The sequence below is a fragment of the Bison bison genome, unplaced genomic scaffold, assembly GCF_000754665.1.
Source record: "Bison bison bison isolate TAMUID 2011002044 unplaced genomic scaffold, Bison_UMD1.0 scf7180017864382, whole genome shotgun sequence".
Lineage (NCBI taxonomy): Eukaryota > Metazoa > Chordata > Mammalia > Artiodactyla > Bovidae > Bison > Bison bison.
Window position 1 is genome coordinate 91,178 of NW_011494954.1, and position 21,984 is coordinate 113,161.

Below are 21,984 nucleotides of genomic sequence, written 5' to 3' on the forward strand. Positions count from 1 at the left end.
GGTCCCTGGTTATATAAACTAAGACAGACTTTTAAAAAATATAAATGTATTTGCTATTTTAGTGTTAAAGGACATCATTTCTTTTTTCCTGATGTCTCTACACTGAATGGAAGTAGGTAAATTCTAAAGAAAGGCTGTTTCGAGTCCTTCTAAACACTCAGTTATGCAATGAATACTAACTAGGGAAGATGGAACCTGACATGGAAGAACAGTCTGGGGAGGCAGCTTGAATGAACTTCAGAAGAAAAAGGGGTATGTTTTGAATGAGCAGAGTTAGGGATCTGTAATTTGCATTTGCTTCTATGGAAGCCTGGCAGAATGCTACATGGAGTGAAGGCAGTTCCACTTTTATGCTCCAAAAATAAAACTATGCTAAATTGCTCTTGGATTTTTTTTTGACATTTTATTTACTTGAGAATACTACTTTAAAAAAGACAAAATGAAGTTATTTTGTGAGCATTGTGATTAAGTGCAAGCACAAATGGTATATTTAGAAGTATGTTAAGACAAAAGCAATTCCTTAGTTTTAAATAATCTACATTTGTTACAGTAACATAATTTTTACTGAGTCACAAAACTATCTGATAAAATGATAAGACTATTTTACTCATACATCACTACTTCCGATTTTATAATTAGGAAAAATGATGTAAGGCAATAAAGAAAATTTCCAAGTCCTTCCTAATGAATTCAGGAAAAGAGCAAAAGCTTTAATCTAAGCTGTATATCAGTGATTTTGCCTACTGTGCCTTGTTATTTCTCTTAGATATAGAATTTCCTCTTAAGGACTAAAATGAGGTTAATGGGAATAATTTGCAAGTGCTGGCAGACTGCATTCCATTGTTTGATGTTAATTACTTGAAGACAAAAAAGCTCTTTGCTTAAAAAAGCACTTAAAAATTAATTTCTTAAAATATTGGTCTAGAGAAAAAAGTAAATAATTTTGTAAAAAAAGAAATTTCTAGCTTTGTATTCTGGAGGTTATAAAGTCCAGTTAGTCATATATAAATAAAAGCTTATATTTTCAGGGATATTACAGTATCATGCATTTCATATTGACCTTACTGCTCTACACAAGAACATGCTTATTGTATTGTGGGTAAGACACAATTTTTTGCCTTTGAGAAATTAGGGACATCTTTCTGATAGTACAATAAATATTTAATTTGGTTTTTAAAGAATCATGGTACAGTTTACCTCTATAATTTTTGTAAAGGCAAAATCAGCCATGTTTTTATTTTTTATTTTATGTAACAGTAAGCCTTAACCAGGACAATTTAAGAATGATTAAAAACAAGTACTCTACGTATCCTAAAAACAAACAAACCAAAACCCATTTAAAGAAACAAACTGATTACAACTCTTAGGTAAGAATGGCTGCCTTAACAGCTTCAAAGTTAAAATCAATTAAACATTTTGACCCTTCTTTTTGAAGGTCCTGATGAAACCATTTATTTATTACAAACTTACAGACTTAGGGTTGCATCTCCACTCTAACACTTTTTTAAAAATAATTTTCCAAAGTACAAAGGGCCACAGTTTGGAGCTAATTACTTTCTAAGCATATTAACTACCCCCTCAGGAATAAAATAGTAGTACATTTAAGGAAAGAAAAGATATTATCCACTGTCATGTCAAAACTACTAATACAAGGAAAGAAAAGAATGTGAATGTGAAAAAATATGGATGTATCAAGTATTATGCCATAGAAAGAAAATGAGTAGAAAATGTGAAATTGTGGGGGTGAATCCATCCAAACATATTTTTCAGTGAAGAAAAACCAAGCAAAAAAATCAGTTATTTAAGAACTAGCTCATTTTCTAATAAAATTGAAATAAAAATGAAGTGTACCTATGTAAAATTAGAGCTTGAGTATGATACAAGGACATTTTTTTCTTGTTAAGATAGAACTAACCAATTTGGAACTGCCACAGAAAACATATTTCATTTAATCCTTAAAAAATATCTTCCCTTCTTTTCCCTTATCCTACTGAGAGTTTCTTAATATATATATGTTCAGTGTTTTGTCCTAGCTGCAAACATGCACAAGACATAAAGTTCAGACAATATAGAAAATTACAGGGAAAAAGAAACAGCACCAAGAACCTATAATCCTATTCCAGAAGTGCGTGCGTGCTAAGTCGTTTCAGTTGTGTCCACCTCTGTGAGACCCTATGGACTGCAGCCACCAGGCTCCTCTGTCTATGGGATTCTCCAGACAAGAATATTGGAGTGGATTGCCATGCCCTCCTCCAGGGGATCTTCCTGACCCAAAGATTGAACCTGCATCTCTTAGGTCTCCCGCACTGGCAGGGGGGTTCTCTACCACTAGTGCCACCTGGGAAACCCATTGAATTGATTATTTTACAAATTTGTGATGTTGAGTATGTCACCAAAGACTACTTAGCTGCAATTAATATAGTGTCAATGCTGAGATTCAATATACTATCTTCTAGCTCCATGGCCCAATCTTGTCAATAAAATAAACCAGTTTATTCTGGTTGAGAAAATTAGGAATCTCTAGCAAAGCAAAGATAAACTATACAAAGAGTTTTGTAAATTTTTTAAAAAGGTTCCACTTCTCTATAGAGTAATCTAATTTACAAATCAATAAGAGATGATAAATGAAGATATAATATTAATTAATATATAAAATTAATACATAAAATCCTGTATGAATGACATAAGGTGTGCTCTTCAAATGATTCCTACTTGATGGACTTGCCATAATAACCAATTCTCCATTCCCTTTGCAAAACACAACCATCCATAATCAGCAAATGGCTAAAATGCCCACATGCTATTCCTAATAGCCAAACTGTATGTTGAATAGCTTTGTTTTCTTAAACATGATTGTGCTAGTTATATGCACACACAGATAAATATCACACAAACCAATAAAATCCTAGTGAGGAAAAAAGCTGTTGTTTCTAACTTATTTAAAATTGCTTCCAAAAGGTGTTTTTAAAGTGAGTCTATTTAAAAAAGAAAATCTAAAATCCTAGAAAAATAATCATAAAACCACAGTAGAATTCTTGTATCAGATTCTTTCACAAGTGCCTGTGAATTCTCCAATTTACAGAAACTGAAAAAAAAAATTTAGCCAAGGCACTAGCAGTCAGGTTGCTAAGAAATTTAGTTAAATCTGACACTCATTTAGTCTTTGAATTATGATGATACACAATTAATGAGACAATGGTATCTTTATTAGGATATATTATCATTATTTTAAGACAAACTATGAAAAAAGACATGCAAGACTTATTGTGAATCATAAAAGTAAAAAGTGCTAAGTGTGAAATATTTTTCAACACATTAAAAATCACTAATATATATGATTTCTGAAAAAATATGTCTACTGTCTAAGAATTGAACATTTTAATACATTATCACCAAAATACATGAGTGAAATATTTTCTGAAATTAAACAGAATATTTACTATAGTATAAACAAATTTTTTAAATTTTGGTTTAAAGTTCTCGTATTTTCTTCAGTGTCTAAAACTGTAAATGCTAATTTTTAGTGTCATTGATAAAAATTGTTCCTATGATCTTTCTCAAGAGGCAATGCATTCAAATAAGTCATAATTTTGTATAATAAGACATTTCAATAGATTTTTTTTCTACTCTTGTTATTTTAAAATATAACTATGAGAATCAAAACAAGAAACAGAGCAGCAAAAAGAAACATCTTTGACAAAATCTATTGTTCAAAATAGTCACTTGAAGACTGATAACCTTAGTTTCAAATGACATACTGAGTGTTTTTGTCTTAGCATTTTCCCTATGACATAAACGGCTCTTTCCAGCCATATACCTTTGTGCCTTTTATTTTTCTATTTAGAGTAAGTGATTTCTTTCTCCTCGCTTTTTTCTTTCTGATTTATTTTCCTGCCTTTCGTATGCATTTAACAAATAAAAGAAATCACAACCATCAATGAGGATTTCTCCACTGGAAGGCAGGCAAAAGTGATGAGAATTGTCTTCACCATCCAACCACTCTTCTTACCCCTTCAAGTCCAATGAAACCATTTTTTGACCTCATGTTCTTTTTCTTTCCAACATAAATGCTACTAAGTTTAAACATAGTATTTTGGGATAAGTTGAAAGGTGTTATGCATCACTGAGAAATGAAAAAGATGGAGTTACAGCTATGTACATAAAGATTTGTCTATAGCTGGTATATATGTTGGTAATCATTCATGTAGAAGCCTCTAGTAAGTACAAAGTAAAAGAGTTGTGTTACATGTTTTATGTTAATTCACCAGCCTAAATGTCCATAATGAAGATTAAGTTTGGAGATGAAGCAACTCATCCAGGAATTAATCAGATTTTAATTCTGCTCTCTCTATGTATGTGTACACAGGTAAGTAGATAGTTATCTCTTAATAGAATTCTATGTGAAAGAGTGAAAGCAAATTGAAAAGAATTTCAGCTAAAAAGTGTTAAATCACTAAACAGGGCATTTTCTCTTCTAATAACAAATAATACTCTCCTCCCTATCCCCCCAAAATATTTCATAAATTACTGCTAAAACACTCTGCCAGTGTAATTTGCTGATAGAATTCATCACTACTTGATGATATAGCCTAGCTAATTCTCACTCACATTGATGATCATGAAAATACAAAGAAGTTTAAAGAAAGAAAAAGGTACCATACATTACAGAAGTGCACGGTTTGTTTTATAGCCATCCACCTGCTCAACTGAATCATATCCGTCTGAGCTTAGCAGCTTAAAATTCATTCCACAGCTTGCAGTGCTGACATGGATATGATAAGACAGAAGAACAGAAACACCACTCTGAAGTAACCTAACTGAACTGCACATGTTCTGACCCTTTTTGTCCTCCCTAGAGCTTTTGCTACCTAGCAAATGCAACTCTAAAACTGCACTTGTATCTCCAGATCTTTGCTGTTAGCCAAGCAGAAACCTATTTCTCCCTGGGACTAGCAGCCAGAGAGGTGTTCTCGGAGGAAGACTTCTAAATGAGTGTGTGAGCTGAACTCTTACTGAACTGAATTAATTATTAATGATGCAGATGGAGCTGTCCAAATGATAAGAACAGCTCCTGACGTGTCATGATCCAAGCTTTCATTAAACTATTTCAGGCATACTAATGGTTTCCCACTGCTCATTACTTACAAGCACTTTTCTCATAGATATAATAACTCTAGTGCCTGTAGGCAAGACATCCTATAGAAATACAGAAGTAGGAAGTTTTATCTCCTATAACATGTTTTTTTTCCCTTCATTGAAAATGATTAAAAATGTACACTTATTTAATACTACTAAAGTTACATGATTTCAAATCAGAAAGCTGGAAATACAAAACTATGCTTTCTAGGAATATCAATATGTAATTTTTGTTACTCCTTAAAAGGGTAGTATACAATATAATTTATTTTGTGTAATTTGCTAAACTGTGTCTGAACTGAATTTCAAATGATCTATATCACCATAAGGATATATATATACATATACATATACACACACACACACATTAATACTAAACAAACATGTGCTGAAAAATCATATATCTCACTTTAGGTTACATTTGAGATAATGCTTTACACTTCAATACAATTCTTTGTCTTTCTATGTTGGGACGATTAGAGGGCAAAGCAATTGAAGGAGAATTACTCCAAGGATCTGTACTGTGATTGCAACCTGCTGTTTTGTTTTGTTTTTTAAGTTGAGAACACTGTTCCCCAAAGCCCTTCACATCTCAATATAAATGATTTGGTAGAAGATAATAAGGACAAGGCTATAAAATAATAGTAGGCTCTCACTATAAATGGGCAACATAATAAAACATCCTTTATTTCTTTTCTTGCTGGAAGCTGAGGATAAATGAACATTAACTCCTTTTGCCAAGTGAAAGGATTTTTAACATTCTAAAGTCAGTATTTATCTTCTGATATAAAAAAAAGAAAAATAAAGAAAAACTGCAGTAAGACAGACATATAGATCAAATATCCCTACAATGGTCTTTACAATTTTCAAGGTATCAATGTTTGGCCAAGAGTTCAGGGAAAAAAGAAGCCTGTGTCTTTGAGAACCATACCTTTTTAACTCAGCTGTTTGTCATTTAAATCAAGATAGGCTCAGGCTGTGTTAACTTAAGTAAACCAAGAACAAACACTGGGGCAATCATCTCGATTGAATAACTCTGATGAGAAATCAACTTTCCAAGGAACACTTGGGAGTGTTTTACTGGTGTGCTTCCTACAGGCATTCATCTCAAATTTTCATTTTACTTTTATAAGTAACTGTATAAAATAATTCATTTTAATGAAAAAAGTATATACACTTGAGATAGTTTTAAGTGTCCTTGAACTACTAAAATTTTTTCTTAATTTATTAAAATACTAGTAACTATAATTATGATACTACTAACCATAGGAAATATCTTAATAAGCTTACTGTGTCATTTTTTATAGAAAAAACAATAGAAATAAAAAGACATAGGTGATATATAAAGTTGATTATGCCTCATTTTCAATCTTACAATAGTCAGAAACCATTATTTGTAACAGCATGATGTTAAAACTGAGTGAACAGCTTTGAAATGCTGAAATCCAAATATTTTAGCTTTTATAAAAATTTCAAATATATTTCAAATATTTGATTAGCGATAATTTAAGTAAAGAAATCTTAATGTCTTTTACTTAAGTTGTATTAAATTTATTTTAAAACTAAATTTCTTAGAAACCAATATGTGCATTTGGTATTTTAAGTCTCAGAAAAATAATTTTATTTCTAATGAATTTAAAATTTATTTAATATTATTTTATTACTCTAAGCTTAAAAAAAAAACTGTTTCATCTCTTAAAAAGAATCTGGGTGTGGAATTTATTTAAAAGTACTAAATTACTATGTAGAAATTATGATAATAAACATTAACCTAATTTTCTTTTACTTCTATAAAACATTTATTTAATTCATAAATGCTATACAGGCTTGGTGCAGAGCTAATACTATAGATTCTGAAGACATAATTACCTAAACTAAACCTCTTAGTAAAAAACTCCACTAGTCAAAAACAGAATATGCTACACGTATTATCCCTTTCTAATTCTCAAACTACTTTCAAATCATACAATCTTAACATGGCTTTTATATATACACTTACATGTATACATATATTAGATTATGACATCACATTTCTGCAAACTAAATTACAAATGAAGAAAAAAGTACTTCTTAAAAGAAAGAGGGTTTTCAGAAATAGTACTAATTAGCACGTATATAAACTCTCAATAACTATATCATAGGTAAAATATACTACACTATTTTATTTTGTAAGCTAGACGTGTTGAAAAAATCTTTGCATGTATAGACAAATAAACAGTAAAACAAATTATCCCTACTTCCATTGTACAGCTAAAAAGACAAGAATAAAAAGGAAAGCAAAGCAGAGTCTGCTTACCAGAATAATGAAGGTAACAGGTCCAATGAAACTCCATATAAAATAGTTATCAACATGAAGCCAGCAACTATTATGAAAAGAAAAAAACATTAAGTGGATCCTCAAATCACAAGTAAGACAGAATTTTAAAAATCTAACAAGCAAAACTATCTTTACAATTGCCTTTAAAAATTAATTTATCATGGACAAGAACAATTTTAATAACTGAGTTGTCTCTGACTTAAAGAGTAGTAATTATTTACCTCAAACTACTGTTCTTCATTTCAGGTTTTAAATCTGATAAAGACATACATAATTGTGTTGGGGAAACAATAACTCCCACCCTAATCCTGAAATGTTAAAACCTCTAAGTTTACTAAGAAAAACTTGAAACTCAGCATTTCAAATTGTCTCATTGTTCTAAAGTTCTTATCTTCAAAATTTGCCTTTCAGATCTACATCTGAGCTAAAATGTTTCACCCTATGGCACACAAAGAATAAAAATAAAATAAAATAAAATAAGTGTTCAGATGTAATGTTTGTTGTAAAACAGTGTATCACAAATATAACACCTCAATTGGGAATGGATGTATACTAGGGGAAAAAAATCCAAGCACAGAATTCATACATCATTAGAGTAAATGATGCATAAACTTATTAAGACAGACTTTACTTAGTAGTTCATTCTTCATATAACATTGAATCCCCAACGAATTTCTTTTGTCTTTCATCATCTGTATAGTCAAAAAGCTTTCTTTAGTCCAAAGAATCTTTATATAACTAATTTTATCAAAGGAAAAAATAAACAGAATTGGAAGGCAAATTCATGCCTCTAGCAAACAAAATCCTTAGAAACATGGCTATGTCTACCTTCTGTCACTTTCCATAAATATCTATATTTTTTTTAATAAATGAATGACAGTCACTTATTTTAATCCTTTCAAACTGCCTGATAAAATATTATCAAAGTAAAACATATGGGATGGAATGTGGTACTGTCACAATTCAAAACGAGAGTTAGCTAGAGGGTCGGCTGCACAAAGAGAGCTAATGAAGCATTAGCTTAAAAACTCAGTAGTTAAACCTGTCAGATGCTTTAAGTTCACAAGAATTTTTTGCTTAATATCTTTCTAAGGCTAAAAAGTTATTTACTTTTTCAATTTGTTTCAGGTCAATCTTTTGTGTTAAAAAGAAAGTCCATAATTTAGAATCTGCCTCACCAGAGTACAAATCCTCTGAACCTAGAAAATTACAAAAGACTTGATTGTAATTTGTGCACGGCATGCCCATTCTCTTACCAATAAAGCTTTCAGATGCTATTTTAGTCTGTCAGGGACCCTCACTGACAGCTAACAGGCTTTAAAAAAATTATTCACTTGAAAAACACTCAGGTCACTTGCAATTACTTACGCTTTTTCTGTTCCATAGCTCTTATAGTCAATAGCAGCTGAAACTCCAACCACTGTGGCAGGAAACAAGTAACCGGCAACATAGTAGTATTTCTTTCTTGAATATTCACTTTCAAAGACTTCAACTAACATTAGGTAGAGCTGTACACCTTCTAGACACATCCAAGCAAAAGCAGCCAAAAAGAAAAAGTGTAACAGTCCTGCAAATATTGGGCATGCAATCTATAAAGGAAAGAAGCAAAAACCCAAAAGGGAACATGTGAATACAAACAACCCACTCCAAAACTATACAGTATTCACTGATAATGCCTATAAGATACATCATTATTTAAATGACTGCTTCTTAAAAACCTTTTAATAAGTGAAAATACTGCTAAATATGACTCAATGCTTTTGAAGTGTAATGGTAGGTGTGCTAAAAATATCATCACTATAAGACATTTATATTTTTAGTAAAACTAAATGCAAATAAGAAAACATTAATTTCTCTTCTAGCATTACATATTTTAAAATCTGATTCTATTTGTAGATAATTTGTTTTAAAAATCTTTACAAAAACTGTTTCCAAAAACATAAGTTCTATTTTTTTCTATTACAGAATTTTAAAAATTTTGCTTTAATGGTAAATATACTAGCTCTAATTAGTTAACATCATTTTCCTGTCATATGTGGAGCATTCTCAAATTCATTCTGTAGTGTAAAGCATTAACTAAGTTATCTTTCTTACATTGAGACCTCATGATAAAGAATAAATTGCTCAGATTATGAGGAAATGATCTGGTCAGAATGACTAGGTAAACAAAATGAAAACTTTAATATCTTTTCTTTTTAGTGTCCCCAGCATTCTTTGACTCAAATTATGTGTTTTATTAAAACCCAGAAAAATGCAACTGTACCTTAACATAAGAAATGAATTAACCCACAATATTACTTAATGATTGGGTTGTCTTTTATTACAAATTATCCTTAAGTATTGCCATGTCAACTATATTATAAGTTATAAGTTACTATAAGTTATAAGGTCAAATATTAATAGCAGCATATGTGGATAACTTGTTATAATAATAATTTTCAGAGATCCAAGGTCAACAAATGGAAGGGGTACTTACCATGTATTTTGTCTTATCAATGCCTATTAGGAAAATAAATTCAGCAATAAAAAGGTTGATACAAAGGTTCTTGTGAATGGTATTACGGTCACTCTGTAGACCACGGAAAAAGCAGAAAGTGAAGATGCAGATAGCCAGACAAACAAGGGAAATGACAATTCCCACCCAGGTGATGACTGTAAGGAGTAATTCGTGAACTCCATCTTTGTACTGAAAATAAAAAAAATAAATATGAGGGACTTTAGTATTCCTATGTTACATTAAATAAATATAAGATGAGTTACACATGTGAGAGTTCATCTTTTACCTAAACTCTGAATATTCATGTGTGTTCAAATGGGGCTCAATGCTAAAACAAATTTTTTCAATCATGTAATAGTTCCAATATTATCTTACTGATTTTTATATTCAAAGAATGATCTATGAAAGTAGAAGATTCTACTTAGAAAATGACTGAAATTATTACTTACATAAACACAGAAAACATTTTATAATAAAGACCACTTAGTTATTTAAAAATAATTGGCATTTTATTGAATTTCCAGACTAAAAAGTCAAATTTTAAGTTTTAATTTTCTCCTTGAGATTTTAATTACTAAGAGTTAAGTATATAGTAGATCTGAGAGTTTTCATGCTGTAGTTCTTAAAATATTTTTATCTTCTGGCTATTGTTCTCTTAATCAGAAGAAGAAATGAATTATAAAATATCCCAGAAATCTTTCTGATCTTTTGAAATTTGCAGTCTTACAGAGTGTGCAAAGTGCTTGGGAACTTATAGAAAAGTTTTGAAATGAGATTCAAACATTTAAGATGGGGAGGGCAGGTTAATATTTAGAACCCTCTGTCTCTTTTTTATAATCTATTGTTGCTGTTAGCTTTTTAAATCCCTGACGCCTCTGCTTAACACCAGACCACAGGAGAAAAACTGAGAACAAGTCTATGAAGTACATGATTTTGAGAAGTAACAATACAGTGTCGAAACTGCTTAAAATATATGGACAGTGGAGAAACAATCAGAAATCCACATTACTTTGTTTGCTTTTTAGTTACGATAAGCACCCAAAGAAGGGACAATTACACAAGCTGTTTTGAATCTCTGAGGTTTTTCTCTGCTACTAATTAGAAGTGCAAATACTTACTGCAATTTCCCTGTGGGCCATGAGAATTGCAAAATTGGTTAGGTGGCTGCATGCACACGTCGTACGAGTTTTATTAGTGTCAACCAGCTTGCAGCCCTGGGTAGACCAATATCCCATCATAGTTCTCTCTGAGTAGTTCCAGAAGGAACAGTTTGCATTGAAATAATTGTCAGGCTGGGAAATAAAATGACAAGATAAAATTAGGATTTTATACTCTAAGATGGCAATAGCAATTGTTTAATATGTGTAAAAGGTAATTTAGATTAAACTTTGCATGTTTCGGACTATAAAGTTTTTCATCAGCAAAATTGTAGACTATGTTATACAAGGCAGATACCTAACTTAAAAGGGGCTTTATAGTCCGAAACACTCTAAAATGTACTCTAAATTACCAAAGACCCATTTTACACAATTACAATTTCCATCTTCTGATTTTACATACTGATGGTAATCAGAATCATTTTTTCTTTTCTGACAAAAGTTGCTCTGATAAATTCTATAAGGACCAAGTGTTTAAAAATCCATCTTGTTTTGGGCCCATTTTTGTTCTAAGGGACACAATAGAGATGACTCAAATCCTATAGTTAGTATGTCAAGGCTCTATAGAGAGTGAAGCAAACTACAGAAAATATGAGAAGAAAATAGCCACACAAATGTATTGAACTTTGCCAGTTCTGGAGATTTACATGGCTATCTATGCCCACTTATTCACTCTACTATAACTACAGCCAAATTCAGCAGTCAGTCTTCCAACACAGTGCAATTATTTACTAACTTACATTCTAAGGTATAGCAGAGGAATCACATCTCTTCAATTCTATATTGTTAAAAACACAATGCTTGATAATGATTCTGTTAATATGATCAGTAAAACAAACCAAAAAGATCTGCCACATGAAAAAGGCAGAGTCCTAGAACTCTGTTATCATGCTGGTAAGGTAAGGGTTAATTTTCATTCTAAAACAAATTACAGGTATTTACATTTTCCTGTTGATTACTGAATTAGCTTTCATTAAGAATACACTTAAATTCTAATAATCACTGAACCAGCCTCATTTTATGTTCGCAGACTTAAATAAACTTGTGTCTCTGACCTGTCCAACATCTGAAATTCAAATAGGAAGTCTTTTCTTTCCTCTCTGCCACTTCTCCATTCCCCTTCTCTCAATCCACAGCATGTCAGTTTTGCTTTCCTTCCTCACTGGTTTTATAACCTTCCACTACTTCATTAGCATACATAACTTACATCAATGTGTGGTAGGGTAAAAAGCACAGGATCTGTCAAGTATACTCGGCTGGATTCTTTATTGATTGAAACCGAAATGACGTGAGAATTCACTGCAATGGTGCTATTTCGACCAATAAAGTCAGCACCCAGTTTTATGGTTGCATTTTCGGTACTAAGGAACTGTCCCAAACTCCGGTAAATGATGAACACCAACTTTGCAAGACCTAGGAAGGTAAAAACAGTCATATGTCTTTACAGAAAATATGCTTATGAATAAGATAAGACACAGTAAATAACAAAATGAAATCCTTATGAAATCTTTATTCAGATTAAGTTTACTGGGAAAGAGTAGATGTTATTTTAAATCTGCTTTTAAATGTTAAGCCGTATTTGTTATATTAGGAGTCAAGTACTCAGCACTTTAGAATTAACAGGTTTAACTGAACAAAAAAACCTATCAATTTTTAAAAGACTTTGCTCCATCTTACCATTCCTGCTGTTCTGTTTAACAGTATTTGCAGAGAGTTGGATTGAGCTGCCTGCTCCTTTGATGCCCAGAGGAAATTTAAAGTCTTGGACCTGTCCTTCTGTACTGAGTACTGCAACTTCCAGAACTGGATGAGGTAAAAGATAAAGGAGGGGAACAAAGGGGCATTCTTTATATTCACCAACAAAAAGGCAAATTGCACAGAAACCATTATTCTATTTTTACTATTCTAAAAACTTCAGTGTTCAATTACAACAAAATTATGAACAAACAACTAAATTATTCTAAGAGGTCTTAAACTTTACTACTTTAAAAATTTTGGTATAATCGTTTTAAAATTTTCTTTAGAGTTTTACTTATCTTTTGTCAACTAATTCTAGTCTTTTGGCCTATGAATATGAAGTGTCTGATTTACAGCACACAACTATCAAAATTTCAATTCCAGCAATGAAATTAAAAGACGCTTACTCCTTGGAAGGAAAGTTATGAACAACCTAGATAGCATATTAAAAAGCAGAGACATTACTTTGTCAACAAAAGTCCGTCTAGTCAAGGCTATGGTTTTTCCAGTGGTCATGTATGGAGGTGAGAGTTGGACTATAAAGAAAGCTGAGTGCCGAAGAATTGATGCTTTTGAACTGTGGTGTTGGAGAAGACTCTTGAGAGTCCCTTGGACTGCAAGGAGATCCACCCAGTCCATCCTAAAGGAGATCAGTCCTGGGTGTTCACTGGAAGGACTGATGGTGAGGCTGAAGCTCCAATACTTTGGGTACCTGATGTGAAAAGCTGACTCATTGGAAAAGACCCTAATGCTGGGAAGGATGGAGGGCAGGAGGAGAAGGGGACGACAGAGGATGAGATGGTTGGATGGCATCATCAACTTGATGCACATGAGTGAACTCTGGGAGTTGGTGATGGACAGGGAGGCCTGGTGTGCTGCTGTTCATGGGGTCGCAAAGAGTCAGACATGACTGAGTGACTGAACTGAACTAAATTGAACTGATCAAAGTTTCACTGAAATCATGTTAAACAAAAATATTTCAAAATTATTTTTTGGCTCTATGTTAAAGTAATTTTCAATGACCATTACTTGGTAATGGTAAAACACAATATGAAGTATAAAATTTGAATACCTCTACTGCATGTAGGTATCTATTTCTATGTATTGCTACATAATGTATTTTAATACATAAGATTACATAGGTCAATTTTGCAGTAGTAAGTTTTTGATAATTTCTAAAAGTAGTTGCCCAGCATAGCATTATTTATGAGAAAACGTCTACGTCTGGCATTATGTTCAAACTTCCCATTAATTCTCACTAGTACTGATCAATTTTTACATACTCAAGTCGGGCAATCTGGTCTGCCACTTGTTTGGGTAAATAATGTTTTACTGGCACACAGCCTCAATTATCTATTAACATATTGTCTATGGCAGTTAAGTATTTGCAGCTTAGGCCACATGGCCTGCAAAGCTTAAAATGTGTACTACTTGGATTTTTATAGAAAAAGTTTGCAAACTATTGCAGTACGATCCAAAGTTCACAAATTCTAATGAGGTAGGAACATAAGGAAACATGTTAGGAAATGAAGTCAAGTCAATAAAGAAACATTAAGAACATTTATATGGTCAGCAAGACTGTTTAAAAAATACTGCTCAACTCTGTTTAAAAAATAAAATAGTAATAGTCTCAACATAAATGTGTCTACTATAAATCCAATAAAGATTATAATACTTTATATCAGCATACTTTTATTAGAAAAGAATGAAAAAATATTATTGTTTATACTAGAGTAAACTATTTCATATTAGTACTTAGAATGTGCCATTTACTGATGAAATGAGAGGAAGTGGATGGAAAAATTTTCATTTCAGGTATTTGAATTTTTAAAAGTAACACATAATTCACTAAATACAGTCCACATACTTTTCTCTAAATTTTACCCTCTCTGATGGCATATATCCTTGAATAGCTATTTCTGTACTTAGATAACACGTATACATATGTTTGTATATGCATACACAAGCACATGCACATACACACAGAGTTAATGTGTGCATGAACGTAATGAATTCACTCTTTGCCTTTGAGGAAAACAAACTCATACCATTAAAGAATAACTCTTGGATGCTATTTTTTTTTAATCTTTCTCAACTTTCGTTTGTAAAATACTTACAGATTCAACTATAAATATGAAATCATAACATTACAGAGATTTTTATAAGCTATGAGGCCACATGTCAAGCACCTGAAATATAAGTTTATAACGACAGACCTCTAACTCTTAGAATTCTACCTGCTGCAGAAGCTGGTTGAGATACTTTGCTTAGAAAGATTAAGCAGGTGGGTATGTAGATGATCACTTCCATGTGTGTGGGTAATGATTTGAAGGAGACAAGATGAATGATAAAAATATACATCAAAAATATACCTCCCTCTTCTTCACACTGAAAGGGGTTCTCAATTATTAATTATTCTTAAAACAAGACAAGACAGAGTAGTCAGAAATCTTTTAAGCTTTCATGAAATATCCCAAATATATATGAACAAAGAGTTAATTTCATTTAACATATAATAAGGCTTAAAATAATGTTGATAGTAAAAATAATTTGTTTGAATTTTCAAAAACAGGATCATTACTATAGATCTTAGTAGAGATGCAATAATCGACTTTATACTACAAATAAAGATAGACAAAGGGGAAATTTCCTAGAAACAAAACTGACTAAAACAAAAATTCAAGTTTATGATCACTTAAGAAAATGAACTCATGGTTAAATATATACTGAATCTTTAACAAACTGATCCAGTATGTGTTAAAAAAATGTTTTTCAACTCATTTCATAAGATATATATAATCTTGATGCATAAAACAGTAAAAAGAAAAATTACAGAATATTCTCACTTATTTAAACTATGTAAAATATTTAATTATATATACATGTTAAGTATATCTTAAACAAATTGAGTTTAACTGAAAAAGGCATACATAAATTAATGCATTAGAAAACATATTAATGTCTTTAGCCAAATGAAGAAACAAGAAAAATATTAAAGAAAGAATTCAACAAATTTCAACATTCATGTAGTATAAAAAGTCTTTATAAAACGAGAAGGATAAAACAAAAATTCCTTGCCCAGATAAAGGCTTAATTATCAGTTAAGGGTTAGTATCCAACCTATAGAAAAAAATGATGAAAAACTAGAAGCATATTTTTAAAAGTCAGGTTGATCCCTATCACTAAGTTTTACTTAGCACTGTATAAAAGACCTAGCTAAGATAGTAATTTAAGGATAACAAAAAGGTACAAAGACTAGGAGGAAAAAGCAATTTGTTAATCATTTACAGAAAATATAGTCAACTACACAGTAATGTGAGGAAAACTATACTATCAGAAGGAACATAATTTAGCAAGCTGCAATCAGCAAAATCAACTGTACACTAATAAACAATCAGAATATATAACTTTTTAAAATACTATTTACAATAGAAATAGTGTCATTTCTATTGTGTATTTCTATTTCTAAATAAGCCTAGATGTCCCAAGACATTTTTGGGAGAAATATATAACTTTCCTAGGAAACCTAACAACAGATGGAGAATTCTATCCTTCTCCAATCTGGGAGAACTCAAGAGATAAATCTGTGACACTTCTTTCAAAGTCTATCTACAAACTCAGTATAATTCTAATAAAAACTCCAACAAAAAATTTTTGAGTATGTGGAACTTGACAGGCTGATTTTAAAATGCACATGGAAGAGACATGCCAAAAAGCAGCTAAGAGGAATTCGATTCCTCAAGGAGCAGGGTTGAAAGAACTCACCAGATATTAATATTACTAAAAAAAAAAAACAAGAACGTAAAACAGACACTCCCAACATGTACAGAAACTTGATATACGACAGAGATACCTTGACAAACCATTGGGGAAAGGAATGGATTATGTTTTGGAAGTGCTGAAACAACTGATTATCCATACGGAAAAAAATAAAATTAGTTCCCTCACTAGTATCATAAATAAAATAAACTTCAGGTTGGATTAAAAACATGAACACAAAAAGGCAAAGCTTTTTCATTTCTAAATAAAGTATAAAATCTTTATCACTACAAAGCAGAGAAAAATTTCTTGGTCAGGAAACCAAAAGAAAAAACACACTGTATTTTTAAGCAAGATTTCAAAAGTATCAACAAATTAAGGGAGGTGGGAGGGGGGTTCAGGATGGGGAACATGGGTACACCCATGGCAGATGCATGTTGATGTATGGCAAAACCAATACAATATTGTAAAGTAAAAAAATAATAATAATTAAAAAAATTTAAAAAAAGTATCAATCTTAAAAGAAGAAACTCATAATTTGATTTTATTATTCTGTAAAACAAAATATTAATATGCAAAGTAAAAAAGAGAAGACACAGATAAAATAAATATTTGCAAAGTAATCTTCAAAGAATTAGTTTCCAGAATGTTCCAGAATGCATTACCTAGAGAGAAAGAAATAAACAGGAAAAAATGTGGAGAACATATTCACAGGAGAAAAAATTAAAATACCCAAATAAATGCATTAAGTAATCAGGGAACTGCAAATTAAAATATGTGATTAATTCAGGTCTATTAGAATGACAAAATTTATATCAATAATAGAACTTTGGCAGAGAGTGGTAGGGAACAGTGATATTACTGATAAGAGTGTAAAATTGGTAAAGCAGTAGAAAGCAATTTGGCAGTATTTAGTAAAGTTAAACATGGGTATGCTCTATCACTCCAAAACTATTTCCAGGTTTGTGTGTGTGCGTGTATGTGTGTGTGTGCGTGTATGTGTGTGTGTGCATATGTATCTAGAAAGGTATAAAGTATGAGTAAGAGACATAAAAAAACTTTCCCCTCAGTTTTTCTAATATCATCAAGAAGCATAAGCTACTAAAATATCTATCACAGGCACAGTTAAATAACTGTGCATTCTTAGGACAAATGAATGAACAAGAGATGCACATATCAATGGGCATAAATATGAAAAATGTACCGTTATATTTAGTGTGAAATCATTAATGTTAAAATATGAAAGTGAAGTGAAAGTCACTCAGTTGTGTCTGACTCTTTGCGACCTCTTGGCACTCTCCAGGCCAGAATACTGGAGTGGGTAGCCTTTCCCTTCTCCAGGGGATTTTCCCAACCCAGGAATTAAACCAGGGTCTCCTGCATTACAGGTGGATTATTTACCAACGGAGCTATCAGGGAAGCCCTAAAATATGAAAAGTAGTTGCTAAACACACATACCTGTAAAGCATAAGTAAATAAATAAAATTTACTAATGCTTACAAGAATGATGGCTACCCCCTTCTTAATCTGATTAGGAAGGAGGGGCCCAGAGGATTTCTAGATTATATATACCTATTTCTTTCCCCCAAACTTGAAGTAAATATGGTGAAATGCTACGATGTGGCTCAGTGGGTGGCTGGTACACAGATGTTTATGATCGTCTCTATACTCTTGCATACTTCAAATAATATATGCTTTGTTCAACATATGTCCTAAAAGTGAATACACTTGATCCGTAGGAGAACTACTTGGAGCCAGTGCTGTTGATGGGATTTTAATATAGTTATCTCTCCTTATATTTGTCAAATTCATTTCTGAGTAGTGGCTGCAGTGAGTGGAAAGGGGAAGAAAAGTAAGAGAGTGTATAGGAAAATCTAGGACCTCTGGCAGCCGACCAGCATTGTACCAAGTTCCACTAGCTTGAGTCCCAGGGTAAAAACAGCATGGAGTAGATGGTACGGAGCAGAGCAAAGTTGAGGCTCAGGTGACATGGACTTAAGAAGTTATAAACTTTATTGTTTAGAGCTGCTGTGACTCGGGGTTTTTGTTACCACAATATAACTAGGCTTAAATTGATATATACAATCAAGTTGGCTGCTAAGCACACTGAGAAAATAAACTATAGGAAATTTTATAATGCTGGAGTAGGCTGATAATAACTAAACCACCTAATCAATCTTAAGATCATAAAGAAAGACAATCAAGTATGTGTTTCTTTTCATAAGAGGCAAAGAAAATTATTGGTGGGGAGGGACAGGTAGAGTGGAATTTAAATTGGAGGTTATTAGATGAGCCAAAGAACCTAGAAAGTAGAAGGAAAATTTTTTTCTCTCCTATAGGAGCAATGCATCAGTCAGATGTAGATGAACTTGTCTGTGTACTGGTTAAACAAACTGCTGCTGCTGCTGCTGCTAAGACACTTCAGTCATGTCTGACTCTGTGTGATCCAACAGATGGAAGCCCACCAGGCTCCCCTATCCTTGGGATTCTCCAGGCAAGAACACTGGAGTGGGTGGCCATTTCCTTCTCCAATGCATGAAAGTGAAAAGTGAAAGTGAAGTCACTCAGTTGTGTCTGACTCTTACCGACCCCATGGACTGCAGCCTACCAGGCTCTGCTGTCCATGGGATTTTCCAGGCAAGAGTACTGGAGTGGGGTGCCATTGCCTTCTCCATAAACAAACTAGGCACTAACAAATTTCCAAAAATTAAATAATTGAAATCTCTTTTTTATCATGTGCACTGATTTTTTTTTAATTTTTTAAAGTATGGCAATGGCTTATGTTCTTTTTTCTTAAAGTCTAAGATACATATTAAATAATTTATAGTAATAATGTAATATTAGGGTTTGCTTTAATAATACAATGGTGAGGGAATAAGTGAAACCAGATTAGCTAGATGTTGTTGAAGCTGGGTAATGAGGAGTTTTTATCAAAATTAAAAACTTTTCCTTCTCTCAGGATATCATTAAGAAAATAGAACGGAAAGTCACATACTAAGGGAAATCACTCAGCATATACATAGATTGACAAAAGATTTGTTTCAGAAATATATAAATAATCCTAATAGTAAAGCATCTGCCTACAATGTGGGAGAATTGGGTTTGATCCCAGGGTTGGGAAGATCCCCTGTGAAAGGAAATGGGAACCCACTCCAGTACTCTTGCCTGGAAAATCTCATGGATGGAGGATCCTGGTAGGCTGAGTGACTTCACGACTGAGTGACTTCACTTTCTTTCACTTTCACTTTCTATAATCCAATGATAAGACAAACAACTAAAATGGGCAAAATATATAAGCAGATACTTTACAAAAAGATATATGAATAGCCAAAAAGCACAAGAAAAGTTCAAACAGTTTTCAGTAAAATGTAACTTAGCAACCTTATATATGAAAAGTAAAACCAAAATGAGATTCCATTACAAACCACTAAAATGGCTTAAATGAAAAAGACATTTGAAAACACAATTGTAAATGCTGGTGAGAATGTGAGGCAACTAAAACTCTAATTGTTGCTAGGAATATAAAAGGGTACAACCACTTGGGAAAATAACAACTTGACTAGTAATAGTCAAAAACTGGGAACAACCTAAATGTATGACCAACCAAATGAGTAGATACAAAAATAGGGTTGTGTCCTTAAAATGGAAATTCAGCAATAAGAATGATTTAATTACTGATGCTGGCACCAAAACACATGAATCTCAGTAACATTATACTGTGTAAAAGAAGCAAGATCAAAAGGAGCATATAGTTTATGATTCCATCAACTGAAGGTCTAGAGAAAGCAAAATTATAGTGACATAAAACAGATCAGTGGTTGCTTGGGGCTGGGAATATGAAAAAAAACTATCCAAGACTATAAAGGACCCTTTTGAGGTAGTTGAAATATTGACCAAGCAGTTGGTTAAATGGGTGTACATTTGTCAACACTCATCAAAAAGTACACTTAAAACAGTTGCTTTTATTGTATATAAAGTATACCTCAAAGTGGATTTAAAAAAGCTATACTCAGATATAATTATAACATATAATTTTACCATTTTATGAGGTCATGTATAAGGGTAAATCATATAATCAAGTGAAAATAGGGATTCAAGGAAAAACCACTAAGGAGGAGAATCAAATTCTCTTAATAAACAAAGATACTGTAGCCACACTATAAATTTAGATAAGAACATAGAATGAAGACATAAAAGGATAATGGGATATTTTAGTCCTCATATCTAAAAAGAGAACAACTCCTAGGAAAAAGTTGAATCTTGAATGTCATTAAATTATGGGTGATATTTTTCACAAAATATGAAATAAAAGATACAGGAATATATTGGAATATGTAAAATGATCTTCATAGCATTAATTCTTGGGTAATCAATAGATGAATACATTAAGATCAGGACCTTATTTTTTTGTATTGAGGTATAGCTGATTAACAATGTTGTGATGGTTTTGGATGAACAGAGAAGAGACTCAGCCATACACATACAGGCATCTATTTCACCTAAATCAAATCCCTTATGACTATACAGTGGAAGCGAGAAATAGATTTAAGGAACTAGATCTGATAGACAGTGCCTGATGAACTATGGACGGAGGTTCATGACACTGTACAGGAGACAGAAATCAAGACCATCCCCAAGAAAAAGAAATGCAAAAAAAGCAAAATGGCTGAGGACGCCTTACAAATAGCTGTGAAAGAAGAGAAGTGAAAAGCAAAGGAGTAAAGGAAAGATATACCCATTTGAATGCAGAGTTCAAAGAAGAGCAAGGAGAGATAAGAAAGCCTACCTCTGCAATCAATGCAAAGAAATAGAGGAAAACAATAGAATGGGAAGGATTAGAGATCTCTTCAAGAAAATCAGATACCAAGGGAATATTTCATGCAAAGATGGGCTCAATAAAGGACAGAAATGGTAGGGACATAACAGAAGCAGAAGAGGTGGCAAGAATATAAAGAACTGTACAAAAAAGATCTTCACGACCCAAATAATCACGATCTTGTGATCACTCACACTCACCTAATGCCAAACATCCTGGAATGTGAAGTCAAGCGGGCCTTAGGAAGCATCACTACCAACAAAGCTAGTGGGGGTGATGGAATTCCAGTTGAGCTATTTCAAATCCTAAAAGATGATGAGCTGAAAGTGCTGCACTCAATATGCCAGCAAATGTGGAAAACTCAGTAGTGGCCACAGGACTGGAAAAGGTCAGTTTTCTTTCCAATCCCAAAGAAAGGCAAAGCCAAAGAATGCTCAAACTACCGCACAATGGCACTCATCTCAATGGCACCCCACTCCAGTACTCTTGCCTGGAAAATCCCATGGACGGAGGAGCCTGGTAGGCTGCAGTCCATGGGGTAGCTAAGAGTCAGACACAACTGAGC

At 32.5% G+C, this 21,984-nt stretch overlaps 1 protein-coding gene across 12 annotated transcripts in view; it reads right to left on the reverse strand.

Moving 5' to 3' along the window:
- Nucleotides 1-21,984, reverse strand: part of LPHN2 (latrophilin 2) — a 202,110-nt gene that overhangs the window by 15,323 nt on the left and 164,803 nt on the right. For all 12 annotated transcript variants that reach the window (XM_010857560.1, XM_010857555.1, XM_010857553.1 and 9 more), the window contains 6 exons: nt 12,785-12,910; nt 12,315-12,520; nt 11,069-11,242; nt 9,930-10,139; nt 8,822-9,042; nt 7,433-7,499 (listed from right to left, as the gene is read on the reverse strand). In XM_010857560.1, coding sequence (XP_010855862.1) covers nt 7,433-7,499; nt 8,822-9,042; nt 9,930-10,139; nt 11,069-11,242; nt 12,315-12,520; nt 12,785-12,910 — 1,004 coding nt within the window. The remainder of the gene's footprint in view (nt 1-7,432; nt 7,500-8,821; nt 9,043-9,929; nt 10,140-11,068; nt 11,243-12,314; nt 12,521-12,784; nt 12,911-21,984) is intronic.